This window comes from Uloborus diversus, chromosome 7 (genome assembly GCF_026930045.1).
Source record: "Uloborus diversus isolate 005 chromosome 7, Udiv.v.3.1, whole genome shotgun sequence".
Taxonomy (NCBI): domain Eukaryota; kingdom Metazoa; phylum Arthropoda; class Arachnida; order Araneae; family Uloboridae; genus Uloborus; species Uloborus diversus.
This window is the reverse complement of record NC_072737.1, coordinates 64,579,750-64,598,554: the sequence shown is the minus strand read 5'-3', so window position 1 is coordinate 64,598,554 and position 18,805 is coordinate 64,579,750. Positions and strand designations below refer to the sequence as shown.

Genomic DNA, 18,805 nt, shown 5'->3' with positions numbered 1-18,805 from the left:
TCAACTATTCGGTGGTGCTGTTTGTTTCAATTTACGCAAGCTCAAGGTATAAGAACTATTTGTGTGTGATTTTTGTATAAGTTTTAAATTAATATAAACTTTCAAACATTTATTTTATTTCAAAAAAACAGAAATGAGTAATTTAAAGACAATACATTTTATTTTATTTTTATTGTGAAAACAAGTTTTCTCCCTAAAGGGGAGAAAACATTACTTAAGCACATTATACATATCTTTACACAGATCGCTTCTTCCTCCTGAAATCGAAAACATCAGCGAAAACAGATCGATGCTGACCACTTAGTTCGATGAAGCTTAAAAATTTTGTCTTTAAGTCACCGGTATCGTAATTCGAGCAGGCTCCGTATTTCAAATAGGTTGTCCTTTTGATCAAGTTCTGGAAAAGATTTCGGGATGCGTCACCACATTGGTCCATGACGTAAGAAGCAGCGCAGGCAACTTTGTATGATTCAACCCTATAAAATGCATTAAAAAAATAACTTTGTATTAAAATGTACTCATAAGAATGTAAAAGAAGTTGGATCTCAATTATGTTAGTTCAATTCCAGCACATCATTTTAGACAACATTTGGCTTAAATGTTTCTTAAAAGAGTAATCGATGAAAAGTGTTCAAAAGCAAGAATAGAAAACACTTGCTGAACTGACATTTGAATTATTTATTAACTTTACTACTTACACCGGAGTGCCCTGCCCATCCCCCCAAATTAAGATATTGTTCCCATTTTAGGCTACGAACCTTTCTACCGGCAGATTTTTTATTTATATTGAACTAGTAAAAATGCAATTTACATAATCCTCGATACTTTTAGCGCGAGGGAAATTCGGGGATCTCCCTGTAAAGATTTCGGAATTGAAGTCCTAAAAACTGCAGACCATCTGGTTTTACGTTAGAGATAGTGATGTTGGTCGGAACGCTTACTCGAATACAAGATACTTTGCAAGGCATAAGTACTAAAAATCACCCGCTCTCCTTTGCAATCCGCCCAAGTCAAAAAAAAAAAAAAAAAAAAAAAAAAACCCGTAAAAAAGATCTTTCCCTAAAAATGTCAATGATACAGCCTCTCAGCTCCATACTCTTCGCTGTACCCTTAACTTAAAAAGAGCAGTAGATACAGATAACACAACATGTCATTGGAAAGTTGAAGAATCACAATGGTCACAGTCAAAAAATGACAGAATAGAGACGTCTTGAGTGAGTCACGCTATGACACATTTGTGCAGGTGTCATGCGACTTCATTACAAAGTCGTTGCAACATCTAACTTTTGACGGACACTTTGTGACATTATGAAAATGTCGCTGTAACATCTCTTTACGACGTCTGCTGAAAATTGCTGAAACCTGTTGAGGATTTTACAGTGACGTTTTGTGACCATCATACGACTTACACATAAAGGTCCCATTTTAGACACTGCAGATGTCTTTCTTTAAATATGGATGCACCGATTAATCGGCCTAATCACCGATTACCTATAACTGGTCGATTGTTGCCGATCAATCAGCGAGAAAATATATTTGTATTAAAGTTATTTCAAGTACTCCAGGAGCCAAAAGTTTTCCAGAATCAATTTATGCACATTAAGTAAATAAATTTACACTATTTTAAAAGTAAAGTAGATGGTTGTGAAATGGTTATGTGCAGAGGCGTCATCCGAAGGCGACTTGCCTAACCACTCTGGCGGCAAGTAATTAAATGAATAAAAGTAATAATCTTTCCGCAATACATGGTACACTAGAATTTTCTCCTTGGGAGGGATTCATTTCCAAAAACACACTAGGATTACCAAAATGGCGTAAAATAAATTGTTCTGGGGAGCATTACTCCCACATCGACCACCTGGTTGCACTCTTAGTAATGAGTTCAGCTGTTGTGCAACAGAACTGGTAATATTTGTCCACTTTTTCCACCAGAAAAACTCATGCTCCTAGTAACGGAAGATATTTCTTCCAAATATCGTTACCGCTTTTCACTAAATGCAATATTGCTAAAATTTGGAAATTTCAGGATATGAAGCATGATCAAAAAGGGATGCTTCTTTTGATTTTAAAACTTTTGCAAGTGTAACTATAAGAGCTCAAGTTATTAAATTTCACAGAAAGAATGTTCATTTACCCTTCAACACATTCACTATGAGTTTGAACACAATCGTTGTAACTTTGAAAATCATTTTGAAAAAAATTGAATCCTACTCGTACTTCTTGAAGTATAATTTTAGAGATTTTTCAACTTAATTAAAGTGTTCCAATCTGGAACCGACAAGAATTTCTGTCATTTTTCTAAGTCAAAAGGAGTTGAGTCACAGCTGCAGGATGATCTTGGTAATTTTCGAAAACCTCCAGAAATGTTTAATAAACTTCTAATGACCTACTCCGGATACCAACAATCAATAGCTTAATGTCCCACCTTAAATTTTTTTTTTAATATCCCTGCAATTAGACGAGAGCCCAACGAGATATTTATGCATATAGTAAACCATTTTAAACTTTGATACGTCTGTTTCTTCAAATATGTTCTTCTGCACATTTTGACTTGCTTCTGTAAATGGTTTCCATCTATTTCAATGAACATTAACGAAAATATTCTGCCTTTTAAGAATGCTGAACGCGCTCGTTTGCATTTTGTTTTTCAATAGTTAAATGCTAGTTTCAGTTGCAGAAATAATAAAAAACATAAGCTGACAATAACGCAAGTATTGATGATGCGTTTAAAATGGGAATGTATTAAATGAGTTAGGGTAACGGCACCAGTAACAGAAAAAGGTCCAGTAGCAGATAGTCATGAGTTTGAATTTTAATAAAAATAATTTTAGGTGGTTTAAACAGATATTTATGTGGTTCATGAATACGGTGCAAACATCTAGTGTTATCAGAGTGAATTTTATGAGCCAGTTGGTATTTACAAGGCAGTGGTGGAAGGTTATGAACTAAGAACTTTTGGACAATTTGAAGAGAAAAAAGGGAATTTTGTCCATTACTCATCCTTTCCACATCCTATCTGTTACTGGGTATAATTATATTCTTAGGTGTCTGTTACTGGGGGTCGGACGTTTATTCGAAATTGAGCAAATAAAAATAGAATTATCGAATTCAGATTATCCAGAATCGGCCAAACGTTAGATGAGATGCAGTTGCATGAGAGAAAAATAACCTAAAAAGTCTACATTCATTAAAAAACTTGGAAAAATCAGTCTGAGTCAATCTCAGAGTGATGTCTTATGCATATCTGTTTCTGGTGCCGTTACCCTACATCAGCATTATTGTTTTACATTTGGTTAAATGTTTGGTGAAGATAAAATGCTGAACCTACACTGTTAAAAATTTTCCGTAAAATTTTTAACAGTGTTTTCCGTAAAATTTTTCCGTTACTGGCATGCATGTTGCCAGTAACTGTTACCGTAAAAATCAAACGTTACTGTAAAATTTTACGGTTTCCTCGGTAGGCCACAGCAACCAATTGGAGCTCTGATCGCTTATTTTTCCGGTATAAATTACGATAAAAATCAGCGATGCGTTAAGTCCGCCATTTTACAGTAACAATTACCAGAAATCTTCCTGAATTTTTAACAGTGTAATTAAACCCTTTGAATCTTATGTAGGTTGTTAGAAGTCCTCAAAAGACTAATTTCTAATTTTTATTTCATTTAAAAACTTACTGCATCTTAAATAAATACCTTTGCGCAGACAAGCAAAGAGAAATTACCAGCGTTTTGTAGCAATCTGTGATTTTTTTCTACAGAACATTGGTTATTTTCTTTTACATCTTGCGTAAGTATATCAATGAACTTCATGTTAGGCATTTAACCCGTCAGTAGAAGTTTTTTCAGTAATCTGCGACGCGGAGAAAATATCAAAATATAGTCTGCAAGACAAACAGACATCAGATTAATCGTAAAATCTAAATTGCCACCGAAAAATGCTTAAAATATTAAACGTTACATGCAATCGTGGTTTATACAGGAGCATGCGCTGAAATTTTGGGGCCCGTCACAAACGACTCTTATGGGGCTCTCTCCATGTTGTTTACCCTACATCCTTACATATATTTCACCCCTCATTTAAAATTACCGGGCCCTACGCTCGGGCCAACAATTGTCCCCCTCCTCCTTGCATTCCTCTAGTTTTATATCGTAGGAAATACGATACAAATCTTTTTTAACTGATATTTAAGATTTTTTTTCTTTGAAATTGTAAGTTCTTTTCCCAACTTGAGATCCTCAGCTAAGAAATAGTCTGCAGACGTTCTCAAGAATCTGCGTCGCAATTCGTACTGCTTCTGCTACCGGGGCGTTTAGTATCAAAACCAGCTCTATTTACGAATTTTCCAAACCATTCCAACCCAGTAATTTGATACTTCTTTGTGGGTTATACCATCCCTCTGCAGAACGATTTGGATCGCATGCAACTAAATCTGGTCGAAAACTGCTGGCTAAAACCGGTTTTCTATGTAAAACAACTTAATTCTGGGTCTCTTGTCTATCATGCAAAGTTATAAAAAGTAGATAGAGCTGGTTTTTAATCTAAATGCGCCAGATATGAATATTTCATGTCCTTAATCCTATTGTCGTGAATGATCTTTACTGTCGTAAATGAAATGTTTATTATCAATTTTCTCTCAGCATTTAATATGAAATATAATTCTTCTCCACTAAATCTTAGAATCTAAATAATTTTTTTTCACCTTTTTTGAAGTGAATATCATTTTTTCCCTTCCTGTTTTGTTAAGAGTGTGTTTTGGTTTCTTTTAAACATGATTTTCAAAGATATGTGTTATTTCTTGATGACTTACATGCAGTTTCTTTCCCGTTCTGATGGTGTGGTTCCTCCTTCCACAGAATTGTCCATAAACTCTCTGTAGGAATTGTATGTTTCTCTAGCTTTAGCTTCGCAATCAGTAAGAGGATTTCCGAGTCTAGATAAACACTCAACATTTTCACGATAAGCTGAAAAAAAAAAATATTGATCATAACAAAAACGCTATTGTTAGCTTGATATCAGGAAATGTTCATCGTAACAGGTAAAGGTGGGTTGCAGAGAGCATGTATAACAATGATATTCATATATCTGTTCAGAGCCAGTCGGACATAAGTCCTAAAATTGCCATTTTCCGTTTTTTTTAGTGCATTGTATGAAGAAGTCTTTTCTGCATCAAGCCATGTAAACGTAATTCTTAGAGAGGAAAAAAAGAAAAAAAAATTTTTCAATTTTTTGTACCAGGGTTAAAAGAGCGCATATCCCGTCCTTTGCATGAGCCAGAAAAAAAGTTTTCTGCTCTCCTGCAAAATTATCATAATGTGACTTGATATAATAATTTTTCATTATGGTAGATTTTGTTCTTTTTTTAAATAAATAAATAACAAAATAACGGGTTTAATTATTGAAAGTAAAAATGAGATACATGAGTACCCCTAAGCGAGTGAAAATCAATACATGGGACAATACTGCTTAAAAGGAGACATTATAGGGCAGTCCTGTATGATCTCTTGCTCCATCGCTTCTTAGGGTTTAGATATAGATTTTTTTAGATTAAAAAACCCTAAATCACATATAAGATTTAGTTCTGGAGGTTTTGACAGTTATTTTAAGGAAAGCCTTGAAAAGCCAAGTAGTGAAAACCAAGCTTTTTTTTTCAAACAGATTACGTCAGGCGGGATATCCCTTTGATTCAGGAAAGCAATAATTAATTACCATAACAGATCTCAAAACATCAGGAAAAAATTAATATTCGTACTTTCTACATCTATTATAACTAAAACTACCTATCCTATTTTAAACATCTGGAGTACTGGTGGTCTTTTAAGTTTAGTTAATGGTTACATCACAGAAAACTTTAAATTTCAAGAATAAGAGTGACATTTTTCATCTCTCCATTGTCCGCTATAACTATTGATGTTCTCAACACAACTGTAAATGCTCATGTTTCTGTGCATACAGTGGAGACTGGAATATCCTAATTTGGCCTCACTGTTAGTTGCTGGACTTGGAGGACAACAGAATATTCTTTAAGGTTCTTCTCTTTAGACAGCAACTATTTGACAGCTGCTTGGACTGAATAAACTTGTCTGTCAGAGTTTTTTTGAAATGTTAGCAGCATTACTGAAGGTTTTTTCAAAATAAATGCATAAGTTGTTGTACGTAAAAATTCATGATTGTAATTTCGCTAGGTTTAAAGCCTAGATAAATGTTTCCTTTTTTCGTTAAAAACTCGCATCAGATTTTTTTCAGCTGGGAATCTGCAATATTAGGATTTATTAGATTAACTTAACAAATAGCATTCTCAGTTGTTATTTTCTCCGCTGTTAATTGGAGGCACTTTTCTTGTGATTTCTTTTTTTTCTTTAGTAATTAGATGATGGTTAACAAAAGATATTACAGCTTTTGCATTTTGCTTCTTTCATAATGGGTGCTAACCTATTTCTCGGGAAAAAATATTGAAATGCAGTAGAAATGAAAGCTTATACAAAACATTGGTCCTCTCCTTTTTCTTTTTGGTCCTTTTTTTTATAAGAACTAAACATTTTTTGTGTACCGCAGAGTATAGCATTAACTTGCAGAAGTCAGTAAAAGGAATTCAAAAAGCAAAACAAAACATTGTCACTGAAAGGTTATCCTGTTGACTCAGAATCTTATAAAAACTGTGACAGACCTTTAGGGGAACTTTTGTCGACAGTGATTTAAAACCTTACCTAAATTGCTTCAGTCACACTAACCCTTTAAGGCCCAGAACATAAAATTACTGAGCTGAGACAAGTTGAGAGTTGAGAAATTCAATTGAAGCCTGTGTGTCTGTATTCTGAAAAACAGTACTGAACCAGGTGGAATTAAATGACGTCATTATGTATTAAAGGGTTGAGAAACTCTTTGCTGTCGTTGGGACGAACCTAATCTGGAAGCGTATTAACTCTAGGATTTGGATTTATACAGCAGTCACGATGCTTCCAGGTTAGTTTTATCCCAAGGACAGTGATTTTCTACTTGATTTAAAAAGTCGCAACAGGCTTTTTTAATTGAGGCAATGAGAAGCGAAGGTATATAAGTGCCAAAACTAAAAATTTCAAGAGTGCAATAGTTAGAACCTCTCCTCTGTTATCGGAACAAGTGATGGTACGCACAGCTTTTTTAAATGCTGCTATACGGCATGATATAGAAAAAAAATCGATGAAAAAACCTACTTAGGATCTGAACTTTACACGCGTATAACTCAAAATTTTAAAGAGTCCACTTACATCTCTTTGTTTCTCACTGCCTCAATTGCTTTCACATCACAGCTTTTGGACAATATTGGTAGCAATGTTTAATAGACTAATAACGTAATAGAACTTGTTTTAAAGTTCCTAAACAGTTCTGAATATGAAATCAGAGTAACTTTTCACTAACAATTTCACTTATATTAAAACGGAAACACCTTCAAACGTTATAAATCTAGGGGAGACCGGGGATAGAAGTGACACTTTTGTCATTTTTGATATTATCATAAGATTTGAACTGATGTGAAGCATTTAATGCATCATATCATTATAGAGTAAACTTGAGCAATTTATTTGTAAAACAAATATCAACATTTTAAACGTTTTTCATGACATGAAAATGGAATTTGCGTAGCCTCTAAGTTTGTCTCAACTTGCCCCGTAGCGGGGCAAGTGACATGGTTGAGGCACATTGTGACGCCCAAAGTACAAATACATTGTAACATGTACAAATTATGTGAGAAATGCAATTAAAAGGGATATTTTAAGTTAAGAATGAAGTAATTATTCATTTATAATGCTCTGAACGCACACACACAAAAAAAAAAAAAGAAAAAAAAAAACACCTTCATGTTTCCAAAAACACTTTAAACGAAATGGAAATAAAATAATTAAATTATTAACGCTTTTGAACCCTTTTTTACAGACACATTAAAAAACTGCGTTAATCAAGAAAGGTAAAACGTAAACCGGCATTAATTTTTGACCATATTAATATTTGACTCAGTACAATGTGTTGACCGATATTCTACTGGCCTATCTATTTTTAAAATCCCTCATTGTCATCGCTTGTTTGAAGATCCGATGTGCTGTTAATGCTAATAAAATAAGGTTGCTTTTTTTCATACATTTGACATGAAACCAGTTTTTAAGTGTCATGCACTGTACCCAGTCTTCTACGGGTCTAGAAACTTTGTATTGCTCCAAGAAAACTAAACAAAATCAATTTTTATCATGTTTAGAGCTATCCGAATCTTTTTTCTTCAATATTTTTTAATAACGTTGGTGGAACTCTTGTGCACTTTTTGGCATTTCCGAAAAGTTTAAACTTTGCTTTTTCTTCAATTTGTTTCTTGCGTTCTCTTGCTTTTTGATGTGCTCGAATTTTCACTTTAGGTGCGATTGCTAGAATAACAGGTTTTAAAACATTTACGAGCGAAGTGCTTGCACTTTAGATTTCCAGGATTAGATGGCCGTCTTTTTTTCTATAAGCGTACCACTGTTACAATGCTAACATTAACTGCCATAGACTCATCTAACTCGATGAGATTTCTCCGTTCGGAGGACTGATCTGCATTCTTACTATCGACTAAATTTATTGCTGAAGTGCGGGATTTGATAACAGCTTCATATTTATTATCTTCACCATCATTTTGGTCATCAACGCTCTCATCTCTGACGGATAACGGACCGTGGCAAGTAGTGACACTGTCACAACGTGCCTCCTTGATTTTGTCACAACTAGCCTTACTTACGCCATTTTGAACTTTGCTGAGTAGTCTCCAAAATAGTATCTTGATCAACAAATGAAATGCATAGAATAACAGCTCGAAACATAGGTATTTAAATAATGTTGAGAAAGTTTTCGCACCTCAGTGTCCTTAGTGACAAAGAATATTCCAACTCAGGTCAAAAAGTTTACTTTTGCTGTAGAAAACACAATGAATATTTTTATCATGAAAACAGTCCAACGCCATACTTCCGAACTTACACAAGACACTGAGACCATCAACCTGCTCCCTGACATGACGCGACTGGTGTTAAATCATTGGCTCAGTCAGGAGGCTAGATGGCACAACTTGCCCCTGGCTTAGTCTCCCCTGTATATGAATTAAGTCTTTTTCTTTAATAAATGTTCTTGTAAACTTTATTTTGGTGAGATACTCTTCAAAAGATGTTGCTGTAAATTTTGCATCAGTACGAAATTAAGTAAATAACGCCGTTCATATATATATATATATATATATATATATATATATATATATATTTTTTTTTTTCCTCCGAAGATTAATATTTTATATCTAAAATCGTAGGAAATTTCGGTTTTATAGATAGGGTTTAACCCGTAATTGTATAGACAAAATGCTCAATAGCTCTAACAGCTTTCGTCTTAGTTCATATGAGATAACCCAAAAAGCAGTCCGAATATAATTCAAAACTTCTGAGAACATAAGTCTTCTAACTGTGTGATTTGTAAGAATATAAAAATCCGGTTTGTCCTACTTTTCGCCAGCATTAAAAATTACCTCCCTTCTTAAATATATAAAAAGGTAAGGTAGAAACTGAAAAATGGAGGGGATGGAAGTTTCGTGTAGGCGAAAAGTAGGGGGTACGGAAAAACTGACTAATTACCATTGTTGAAAGGCATCCCTTCAGTGCAGAGCTCAGTAAGGGCATCTCGACTATTCGTAAAAATCTTGGCTCCATTTCGAACAGCTTCATCTGGTATCAATTCCGCAAGCTGGCTAATCGTAAGTCCTGTGTGGTTTACCACTAAACTGTCAAGGCAATCAAATATCTGCAGAACGTAACTGAAAAAAGAAAAGGACGCAATTTTACACAGTGTGATCCAAAAATAATCGAATTTTCGGTGGCAGGATAAAATAAGTGTGTTAATGTGTTTTAAAGCTAATAGGGTAACGGCACCAGTGACAGACATGCTTAAGACATCGCTCTTAGGTTAACTCAATATTCTGAGTCTTTTAATGTATTGAGACTTTTTAAATTATTTTTTTTATCGTGCAACTACATCTCATCTAACGTTTGTTATCTTCTGGATCCTCCAAATGAGTTAATTCTATTTTTATTAGCTTAATTTCGAAAAAAAGGTTCGACTCCCAGTAAAAGACACCGAAAAAACTGATGATACCCAGTAACAGATAGGATGCGGAAAGGATGAGTAATGGACAAAATTCCCTTTTTCTCTTCCAAAACGTACAATTTTTTTTTATTTTTATAACTTAAATCTTATTACATTCAAATGAACATGAAACACTGGCTGACCTCGTGGTGGCTGTTCATAACCTTCCTCCACCCAAATGGCTTACTATATTACTAGATGGTTAACACTAGATACCCCCCCCCCACACTAGATCTCTAATACCACTAGAACTAGATGTTTGCATCGTATTCATGGGCCACAGCAACATCAGTTTAACCAGCCTGCAATTTTATTATTTAAATCCAAACTTATGGCACTCTGTTACTGGACCCTTGTCTGTTACTGGTGGCGTTACCCTATTGATTAAAAATGGAATAAATTTGATTGAATACAACTTTTTAACCGGTCAACCAGAGATATTTTTAAATTTCGGTTTTAATAATGTTTTTAAGTACCTGTTCCGCTTGAATAGCTGGAACATCATCGCAAAAAGCTCTTTTTATTGCAGTTTTCAATTTTGGAAACACAAAAAAAAAAAAAGATTTGTGTCCTCGATCACCCTTATTATTCGGTGTAAACCGTCAAAGATGATTTTGTGCAAGCATCTTCTAACTAAAGCTGTAAGTTTGAAGACATTCTGCAGATTTCTTCAAGCTTGAAGTAAATCAAAGTTTTAGCTAATGATGCATAAATGACATTTTGCGCGAATTTTCAGCCAAATTAACGTACTTTGAAGAAATTTTAGATTTACTTCTAGTTTGAAGCATTCTATAGAAATTGCAGAATTTCTGTAAAATTCCATCTTTAGTTGGAAGGTATTTGTAGAAAATCTGCAGTTTCCCCCTCATTTGAACAGAATTGTTATGCAGTTCAGGCATTTGTTCTTCGATGTACGTCGCAAATTTAGTAGCATTCTGCTTTGGGGAAAGTATTATCATATATAAGTATTTTTCATTTAAATCTGAACTTCCTCATCATTAATAGGCTGTAAAAAGTTTAAAACTTATTTATTAATTTTTGAAAAGTACTGAAAAAATCAATTTCAAATCAAGTTCGCGGTTTGGAAATAAATCCTTTCACTTTAATATACAGTATCCACCTCTTATATGAATCACGTCTTTGTTCTAAACAGTTTTGATTCCATAAAGCGGGTGATTCGATAAAGCGGCTTGTTCAATAAAGCTGGATTTTGATGATTTGATTTATTAAAGCGGTTGACTCAATAAACCACTGATTCAATCAACCGGCGTCCACTGTACAGAAATTTTTCTACCTGTTACAATGAAGCAAAAACTAGAAGTTGAAGTGCAATCCCTCATGTAATGTTAAGGTATCATGCTTTTTAAATTGCAAATAAATTATTTTTAACAAATTAAATCATGTGGCTGGAAAATATGAAAATTTGAAGATTCAGTTAAATAATCGTTTGATAAAGTTTCACATGAATAGAATAGTTCTGAAATTTAAGCACTGCCGGAAAACTATTTGCAACATTCAGAAACATGCAAACTGTCAGTTAAAAACATGAAATTTAACGTAATGCACGTTTGCACCGCATATGTGTCTTCCAGCATTAAGTTCAGATTTAAGATTTAACATTAACTACCGAAATATCAATTGGCAGAATTAGAAAATTTCTCAACAGATAACCGTTGTATTTAACTCGATCCTTTTGTCACTTAAAGCAAGACATTAGTACGCAAAATTGAACCTGAATGTTCAAAATAACAATAATTAATAAACTATAAAATGCTGCACATTTCATACTCAAGCGCAGCAAAAACATATATTTCTGGCAAGGAAAAAGTCAAGCGGTCTAAGGACCTTTAACCTTCAAAATTTTCGATTTTCTGGAAGACATATATGCTATGCATAATTTAATTCTGAACAATTTGATACCTTATTTATTACCATAAGCAAAAAAACTTTTCAAGTTATCGTAAAAATGCGTGAACTTTCCCCTTAGAGAATTATGTTAACAGCAGCTGTTTAAGCCTTTTTTTCTCACGTGCCGGTTTCTTCGGTTTTCTCCTTTTGCGCGCATGATATCTCAGAAAGTTTTATATATATTTGTAAAACTTTTCATGTATGTTTGTCTGGAATATTTTTATGATCTGAACCTAAATTTTAACTAAAAATGAAAGTTAATATTAAAAAAAAAGATATTTTTGCCCAAAATTTTTGGAAATGTTCGATATTAACTTATAAAATTTCAAAAAAATAGATAAATAATTTTAAAATAAATAAATAAATTTAGGTTCAGGTCATAAATATAAACCAGATAAACATGCACAAAAAGTTTTACGGAAATATATAAAAAACTTTCTGAAATATCATGCGCGCAAAACGAGAAAACTGAAGAAAACGGCACCTGAGAAAAAGACGCTTAAACAGCTGCTGTTAACATAAATCTCTATGGGAAGAGGTTACGCATTTTTACGATAACTTTAAAAGTTTTTTGTGTATGGTAAAAAATAAGGTATCAAACTGTTCAGAATTAAAATATGCATAATATATATTTTTTTTCAAAAAGTCAAAAATTTTGAAGGTTGAGGGTCCTTAGACCCCATAAGGCATAATGAATGAAAAATTGTAACTTTTTAAATTGAATGATGTTTCAGAAGCTTTTTAGATAAATTGACCACATTAACTTCTTTCTATATACTCCCTCCCCAAATAAAAATAAAAAAGTTTTAGTTTTGAGATCTTGAATTCGAATTATGTTTTTCGCAATCACGAATTGCGATAGGAGCTACTCGTTGAGTTTCTTGTTTCTACTAATGGCTTTTATCGCAACCGAATAATTCAAGATGTCAAAATTAAAATGAGTGCCAGGGGCTGGAAACTAGATGTTATGTGCTGGATGCTGCTTTCGCGTAAAAAGGATTGTGTAATGTCGAGAAGGTCCTTTATAAAGAACTAGCTGTATCCGACGCGCGTTGCTACGCCAACAAAAAAATACATCATTATACTGATTTTCATGACAATCGGTTGAACGGGGCAGAAGTTGCTACTCTGCAGTGCCACCTGGTGGCGAGTGGCTTCAATGAGTCTATTATGCACCTTCTCCGTGGAAAAATACATATATATAGCAATTTTCATAATAATCGGTCCAGGTATCCAGTGAAGCCGTGACTATACTCAAATTTTGTACTCACGCAGTTTGCAAGATCAATCCATCGCTAAAAATATCAAATAGAAAAAGTTTTAAATCCCCTTGTTGCATGAAAAGCCATGAAACAATAAAGAAAGAATTTATTTGTACAAACTCAAGAAAAATGGCTTCTTATCAATGAGATCTTTCACGCGAATTAATTTCTGCAGCCGATCATTTTATTCGTATTTATCCAATGGATTGTAACTTAAATTGGAATAAAAAAGGAACTATCGATCGGGTTTTTTTCGAACTGGTCTATAAACATTCCCAGTACCAAAAATAGCAAACGGTGAAAGTTTCAGCCAAATCTGCCGGGTAGTTTTTGAGTTCATGGATGACATACAGACAAACATTCATTTTTATATATAAATATAGATTCGATTCCGAGGCACATGGACGCCAGCACCCAATGCATAGAAAAATAAAATCAAAGGACGTCTACTACTGTCAAATAAAAACAATAAGCAATCATGATTTTCTAAAAAAAATAAATAAATAAAAATAAATAAATGAGTAAAATAATGGAAACAACGAAACAAGTTTGTCTACTGTTTAGATGTACTCATTTAGTGCGCTGTGCTTTACTTTTTCATTTAGATGACTACAAAAAAACCTGACATAGTACCGTAATGTTCTACCAGACTTATTTTTAACAAATATAGAAATGTAAAAAAATAATTTCAAGGTCATGTACCTAATGGTAAAATTGTAAAGTGCATTACGAATTTCTAAAATGACATTGTGCTTTTGTGTTGATTTTCAGCATCGACTATTGTACTTTTTGGGTTGATTCAATGATGTATCATACACTTACGGGCATGTTTGGTCCAAATCGTCCCCTTCATCTTGCATCTTCATTAAGTCCTTCAATAAATTTTCATGTATACATTTCTCAAGTCCAGGAATCGCATGAATGGGAAGAACTAAAGAAATGAAAATTCCACAACAATTATTAAAGTAAAAAATAAAATAAACAATAATAAGTTTTCACTGAAATTTGCTAATATATCATGTATCTAAAAAAATCCAACAGTTGATTGATTTATTTGGCAATTTCGTGGGAATTTTTCTCTTACATTTTAATTCTTTCCCCCTGAAGTTTGTTTTTCTCCACACAACTCCCTACCTGGTAGCATGATCTCTTAGAATGGGAGGCAATGAATCGTAGGACATTCTTGGAGAAAGTCCATCTCTGGGAGTTAGTTCGGATTGGAATTTCCCCATTTTGGTTCAGTGTTTTTGATTCCGACCAGGAGCCCTAGAGACCGCCCCAAGGTACTTAACGACCCCCCATGGTACTGGTTTGGATTAAGAATTTGGAGAACTTAATGACCATGACAGATTTCAGGTACAACAGTCGCCATTAGTGTACTCTAGGATGCCTCCTTTTGCACTTTTTTACCCGGAGCGAAAAGTCATACATGCCAAAAGTGGCCAATACCTATGGACATTACAGATAGAAAATATTTTTCAAATTAAATAACATCTTCTGTAAGGCCCTTATGGTCTCAAAATTTCAAGATTTGGAGCAAAACACTAAAATGTTCTTCAATCTTCAATGCAGTAAAAAGGTCTGTAGAAATTTTATGTTCAAACCTCAAAAGGTCAGTCAAGTGGCTTTGGGGGGGGGGGGATAAGGGGATCAAGCTGCAGTGAAATATGATCCGATTACATCTATAATCTGTACAAAGAAGGGAATGAAAATTTTAATGCCGAAAAGCAAAAGTACTGAATTTACGCCCCATTTCAGGCATCAAATAAGGCATTTTTGCTCTCGCCAAGATTACTAAACTGAGTTTTTGACGTTTGAATATTTATTACTTCACAGTTGATATCTTTCAGAGCAAAAATGTGACTTTTTTAATGTACTAAAAATTGGAGAGCATTTTAGTGTTTTTAGGAAAAATTAATTGAAATTTTGAGACTGTACTTTTTACAGAAAACATTATTTGATTCGAAAAAGATTTTATGTCTATAATGTAAATAGGTATTGGCCACTTTCGTAAGTAGTACATTTAAATACGGAAAAAAAAAAGTGAAAAACGAATTAGCCTGTGTGCATCTCGAAGCGTTTTTTCAAAAAATATTTTGTTGTTTTTCTTTTTCATATGATATTAACAGACATATTTCTAAGAATCACTTTTGCACATTTTTGCACACAAAACTATGATATAGTTTTAACCAGGGATTGTACTTTTTTCTCCAAGTGTTTTTTACTTTTTTATTTTTGTTAGTTAAATTTGTGTTAGCATAGTGTAAATTGTCTGTACTGTTGAAGAAAAAGTGCACATTTTTTTTCAATCTCTTGTTGTTAAGGGAATGCATTTTGAAACACAGAAAAATTAGGTTGTTTCTTACCTTTTGGAGGTTTGTGTACTTCATATTGTTCTAGAGAGTTACTTTTAAAGCAAATTTTTTGTCCTTTAAAGAAATATTAATTATTGATTCATCTTTTAAAACTAGTACGTTACAACTAAAGTTGATACCTGAACGACCCACATTTAGAGCGTATGTGGAAGGCATGTCGTTTATTTTTCAAAAACTTACTAATTATTTTCTTCGCTTGATCTTAAACCACATTAGCATAAACTTTAGTATGAATTTTAATTGATAATTGACGGTGATGTGTTCATTAGAGTCTGGTTTTTCATGAAAATTATTTTTTTCTTCAAATCTGATGTTTGCAAACTGACTTGCATTTTTTAGAATGCTTTATTGAATTATTTAAATTTATTTTCTGTCTTTTATCAGATTTTAACTTTCATCTTGAGATATTGAATGTTAGCTTCTTAAACTTACACAAATTGAAATAATTGCTTATTTTAATTACAGAAATGAATTTCTTTAAAAATTTCAAACTTATTAAATTAATTTTTAAACGAGTATTTATATTTCATTAACTTAACATACCAAGATAATATTTAAATAACATTATTAATATTACTTTTTAGAAGTTTTGGCATAAGCAATTTTGGTGTCGTTAAAAGCGGAAAATATTCTCTCAACTTCTGTAAAATTAGACAATTTTCTTCACACGTTAATGCAATATACCAAACATCAAATTACACAAAAATCATTAAGGCGTAGTCGTCAGTGAAAGTGTTTCTTATTTAAAACATAAATGAATAAATAAATAAACAGAAAGTTATTTCGTAACAATTTTAGTGCAGTAAAACAGTTCAACAATAAGTTTAAACAAAAAAAAAAAAAAAAAAAAGTGGGATTATCCTACTTGCTCTTACATTAAGATATGTTACACCTTTTTTAACTAAAAATATACATTAAATGATAAATTTTAACACATGCGTTTTGCATGGTAGTTATTAAAAAATGATGTGCTTTACACCATTTCATGCAAATTTCATTCCATACAATGTTTATGAATAGTAAAAGGATAATTAGGGAAAACAGTTCATGCAAACTCTAATACAATCCAAAAATAAACGATAATAAAAAAATACAAGTGTTGAAAAAAAGTTGAATACATAATTTAAGAAGTGCATTTAACGAATAAAAAAATATACATTAAAATATCTCCAAATGTTTAGAAAAACTATGTTTACTTGTTTTAATTAAAGAAGAATGCGTTTCGAAAATCAAAGATATTTCTTACTTCCAACAGCTAGAACGAAGCTTAAAATTAGAAACATGTTGCACTTGTAAGTAAAGCAAATACTGTAGATGCAAACCTATGTGGTCGTCGCGACAAAAGTGTACGGTTTCATTTAAAGCTTTTTTATTTATCAGAATGCAGAAATCCGCCTCTTTAATTAGCGGAAATTGCCGACCAGTAAAAAGGAAATCCTTCAACCTTGTTTGATAATCGACCAAAGGAAATAATGTATTAATATTCTTGACATTGAGTGCTATCAATATTCACCACATGTTTAATTTTTTCACCCGACATTTGTGGCACTGTTAAATTGTATGCTCAACAACATTTCCAGTTATCATTAGTGTATAAAAAATTAACTGGTCTTATTTTAAATTTGTTGCTTTCGCATTCTGGATTGTTTTCTAGATTTGCGTTAAAAAAAAAAACGTTCGTCCATTATCGCACCATAACTTATGTAAACACAATTGCTATTATCAATTATATTTCGTTACTATTTTTTATTTTTAATGCAGTCAAACCTCGCTGACGTTAAATTCATGGGTCGTGATAATTAGTTCCTGTTAAGCGTGTTTCATTTTATCCGATAAATTTATTAAGTTATTGTTAAGTCAAGGAACCAAACAAGTATTTTATGTAAAACAACATTCTACGTCAAGCATTTTTATGTTAACTTGGTTCGTTGTGGATATGCATATTATAAATAAAAAAAAGATAAAATATCTCGAACAAAATTTTGTTAATGAAAAAAAAAACGAGCTGATGTGTGCATCACATGACTTCCTTTTACACCAATTTAATGCTATTTCCCTATTATTGCAATTTTAATGGGATTCTCTCTCTAACTCTTTAAATATCACTAGCAATGGCCACATTGAAAGCAGATTAAAAAAAAAAAAAAAAATCGCCAAATTTTTCGCCAAGTTGGCGACAAAACTTGGCAACCAAAAGACTGGCGATATATCGCCAAGTGACCGCCAAATTATAACACCACTTGAGTTTGCATCGAAATTAACAATGATTTCCCCCCAAAAAGGTGCAAAAGACCCCTTTAGAAACACCCGAATGCAACCAAAATAGGAGGTGCACAACTAGACCCCACTACGAGTCTATGTACCAAATTTCAACTTTCTAGGACATACCATTTTTGAGTTATGCGAGATACATACGCACATACGCACATACACACATACGCACATACATACAGACGTCACGAGAAAAGTCGTTGTAATTACCTCGGTGATGGTCAAAATGGATATTTCGCGTGTCTATACATTCTTAGGCACTTTTCCGCATGTGGTCGAATCGAAAAAAAAATTCAACATTCATTTGGGGGTGAGCAAAATGGAAATTAAGGGCGATTTTTGAGTGAAAATTGTTTCGCGAATACAATACTTCCTTTTTTGTAAAAGGAAGTAAAAAAAACCGCGGGATGAACTCAAATTAAGCTTGTCTTCGCAGCTACGAAACACATATAAAATTTGAAGCCATTGAATTTATTTCTAGATGTCATGCGAAGCACGGAAAGTGGAATATAAGGGGCCATTCATTAACAACGTAAGAGTCCCGAGGGGGGAGGGGAGGGGTTGAAAAAATCTCTACATACCCTTACTTTGGGGGGTGGGAGGGGTCAAACCAATTCTTACGTAATAATTTCGAAGTCGACATTTTATATTAGAAATCGCGCGGTCAAGTGGTTTGGAAGATAACATGCTTCATTTGCGTCTGGAACGTAAAAAACATATTAGAAGGAGCTGTTTTTTCTTGATTTACAAAGAATAATTAGTGCTAAAAGAATCGCACTATGTATGGCATGTTTTATTTTAATTAGTATCGCAAAATATACAAAAAAAAAAAAAAAAAAAAAAAAGTCGAAAAAACATTTAGTT

The 18,805-nt window shown here is 33.1% G+C and overlaps 2 protein-coding genes across 2 annotated transcripts in view; one reads left to right on the top strand and one right to left on the bottom strand.

The window, feature by feature from the left end:
* LOC129225540 (uncharacterized) overlaps positions 1 to 18,805 on the top strand; it is an 85,947-nt gene that overhangs the window by 56,147 nt on the left and 10,995 nt on the right. The gene's annotated exons all lie outside the window — the stretch shown is intronic.
* LOC129225539 (uncharacterized) lies at positions 139 to 17,060 on the bottom strand. The gene is made up of 5 exons (XM_054859977.1): positions 16,917 to 17,060; positions 14,118 to 14,226; positions 9,618 to 9,796; positions 4,808 to 4,961; positions 139 to 476 (listed from the first exon to the last, which is right to left on the bottom strand). The coding sequence occupies exons 1-5, from the start codon at positions 16,951 to 16,953 to the stop codon at positions 236 to 238; spliced, it is 720 nt and encodes a 239-aa protein (XP_054715952.1). The 5' UTR covers positions 16,954 to 17,060; the 3' UTR covers positions 139 to 235.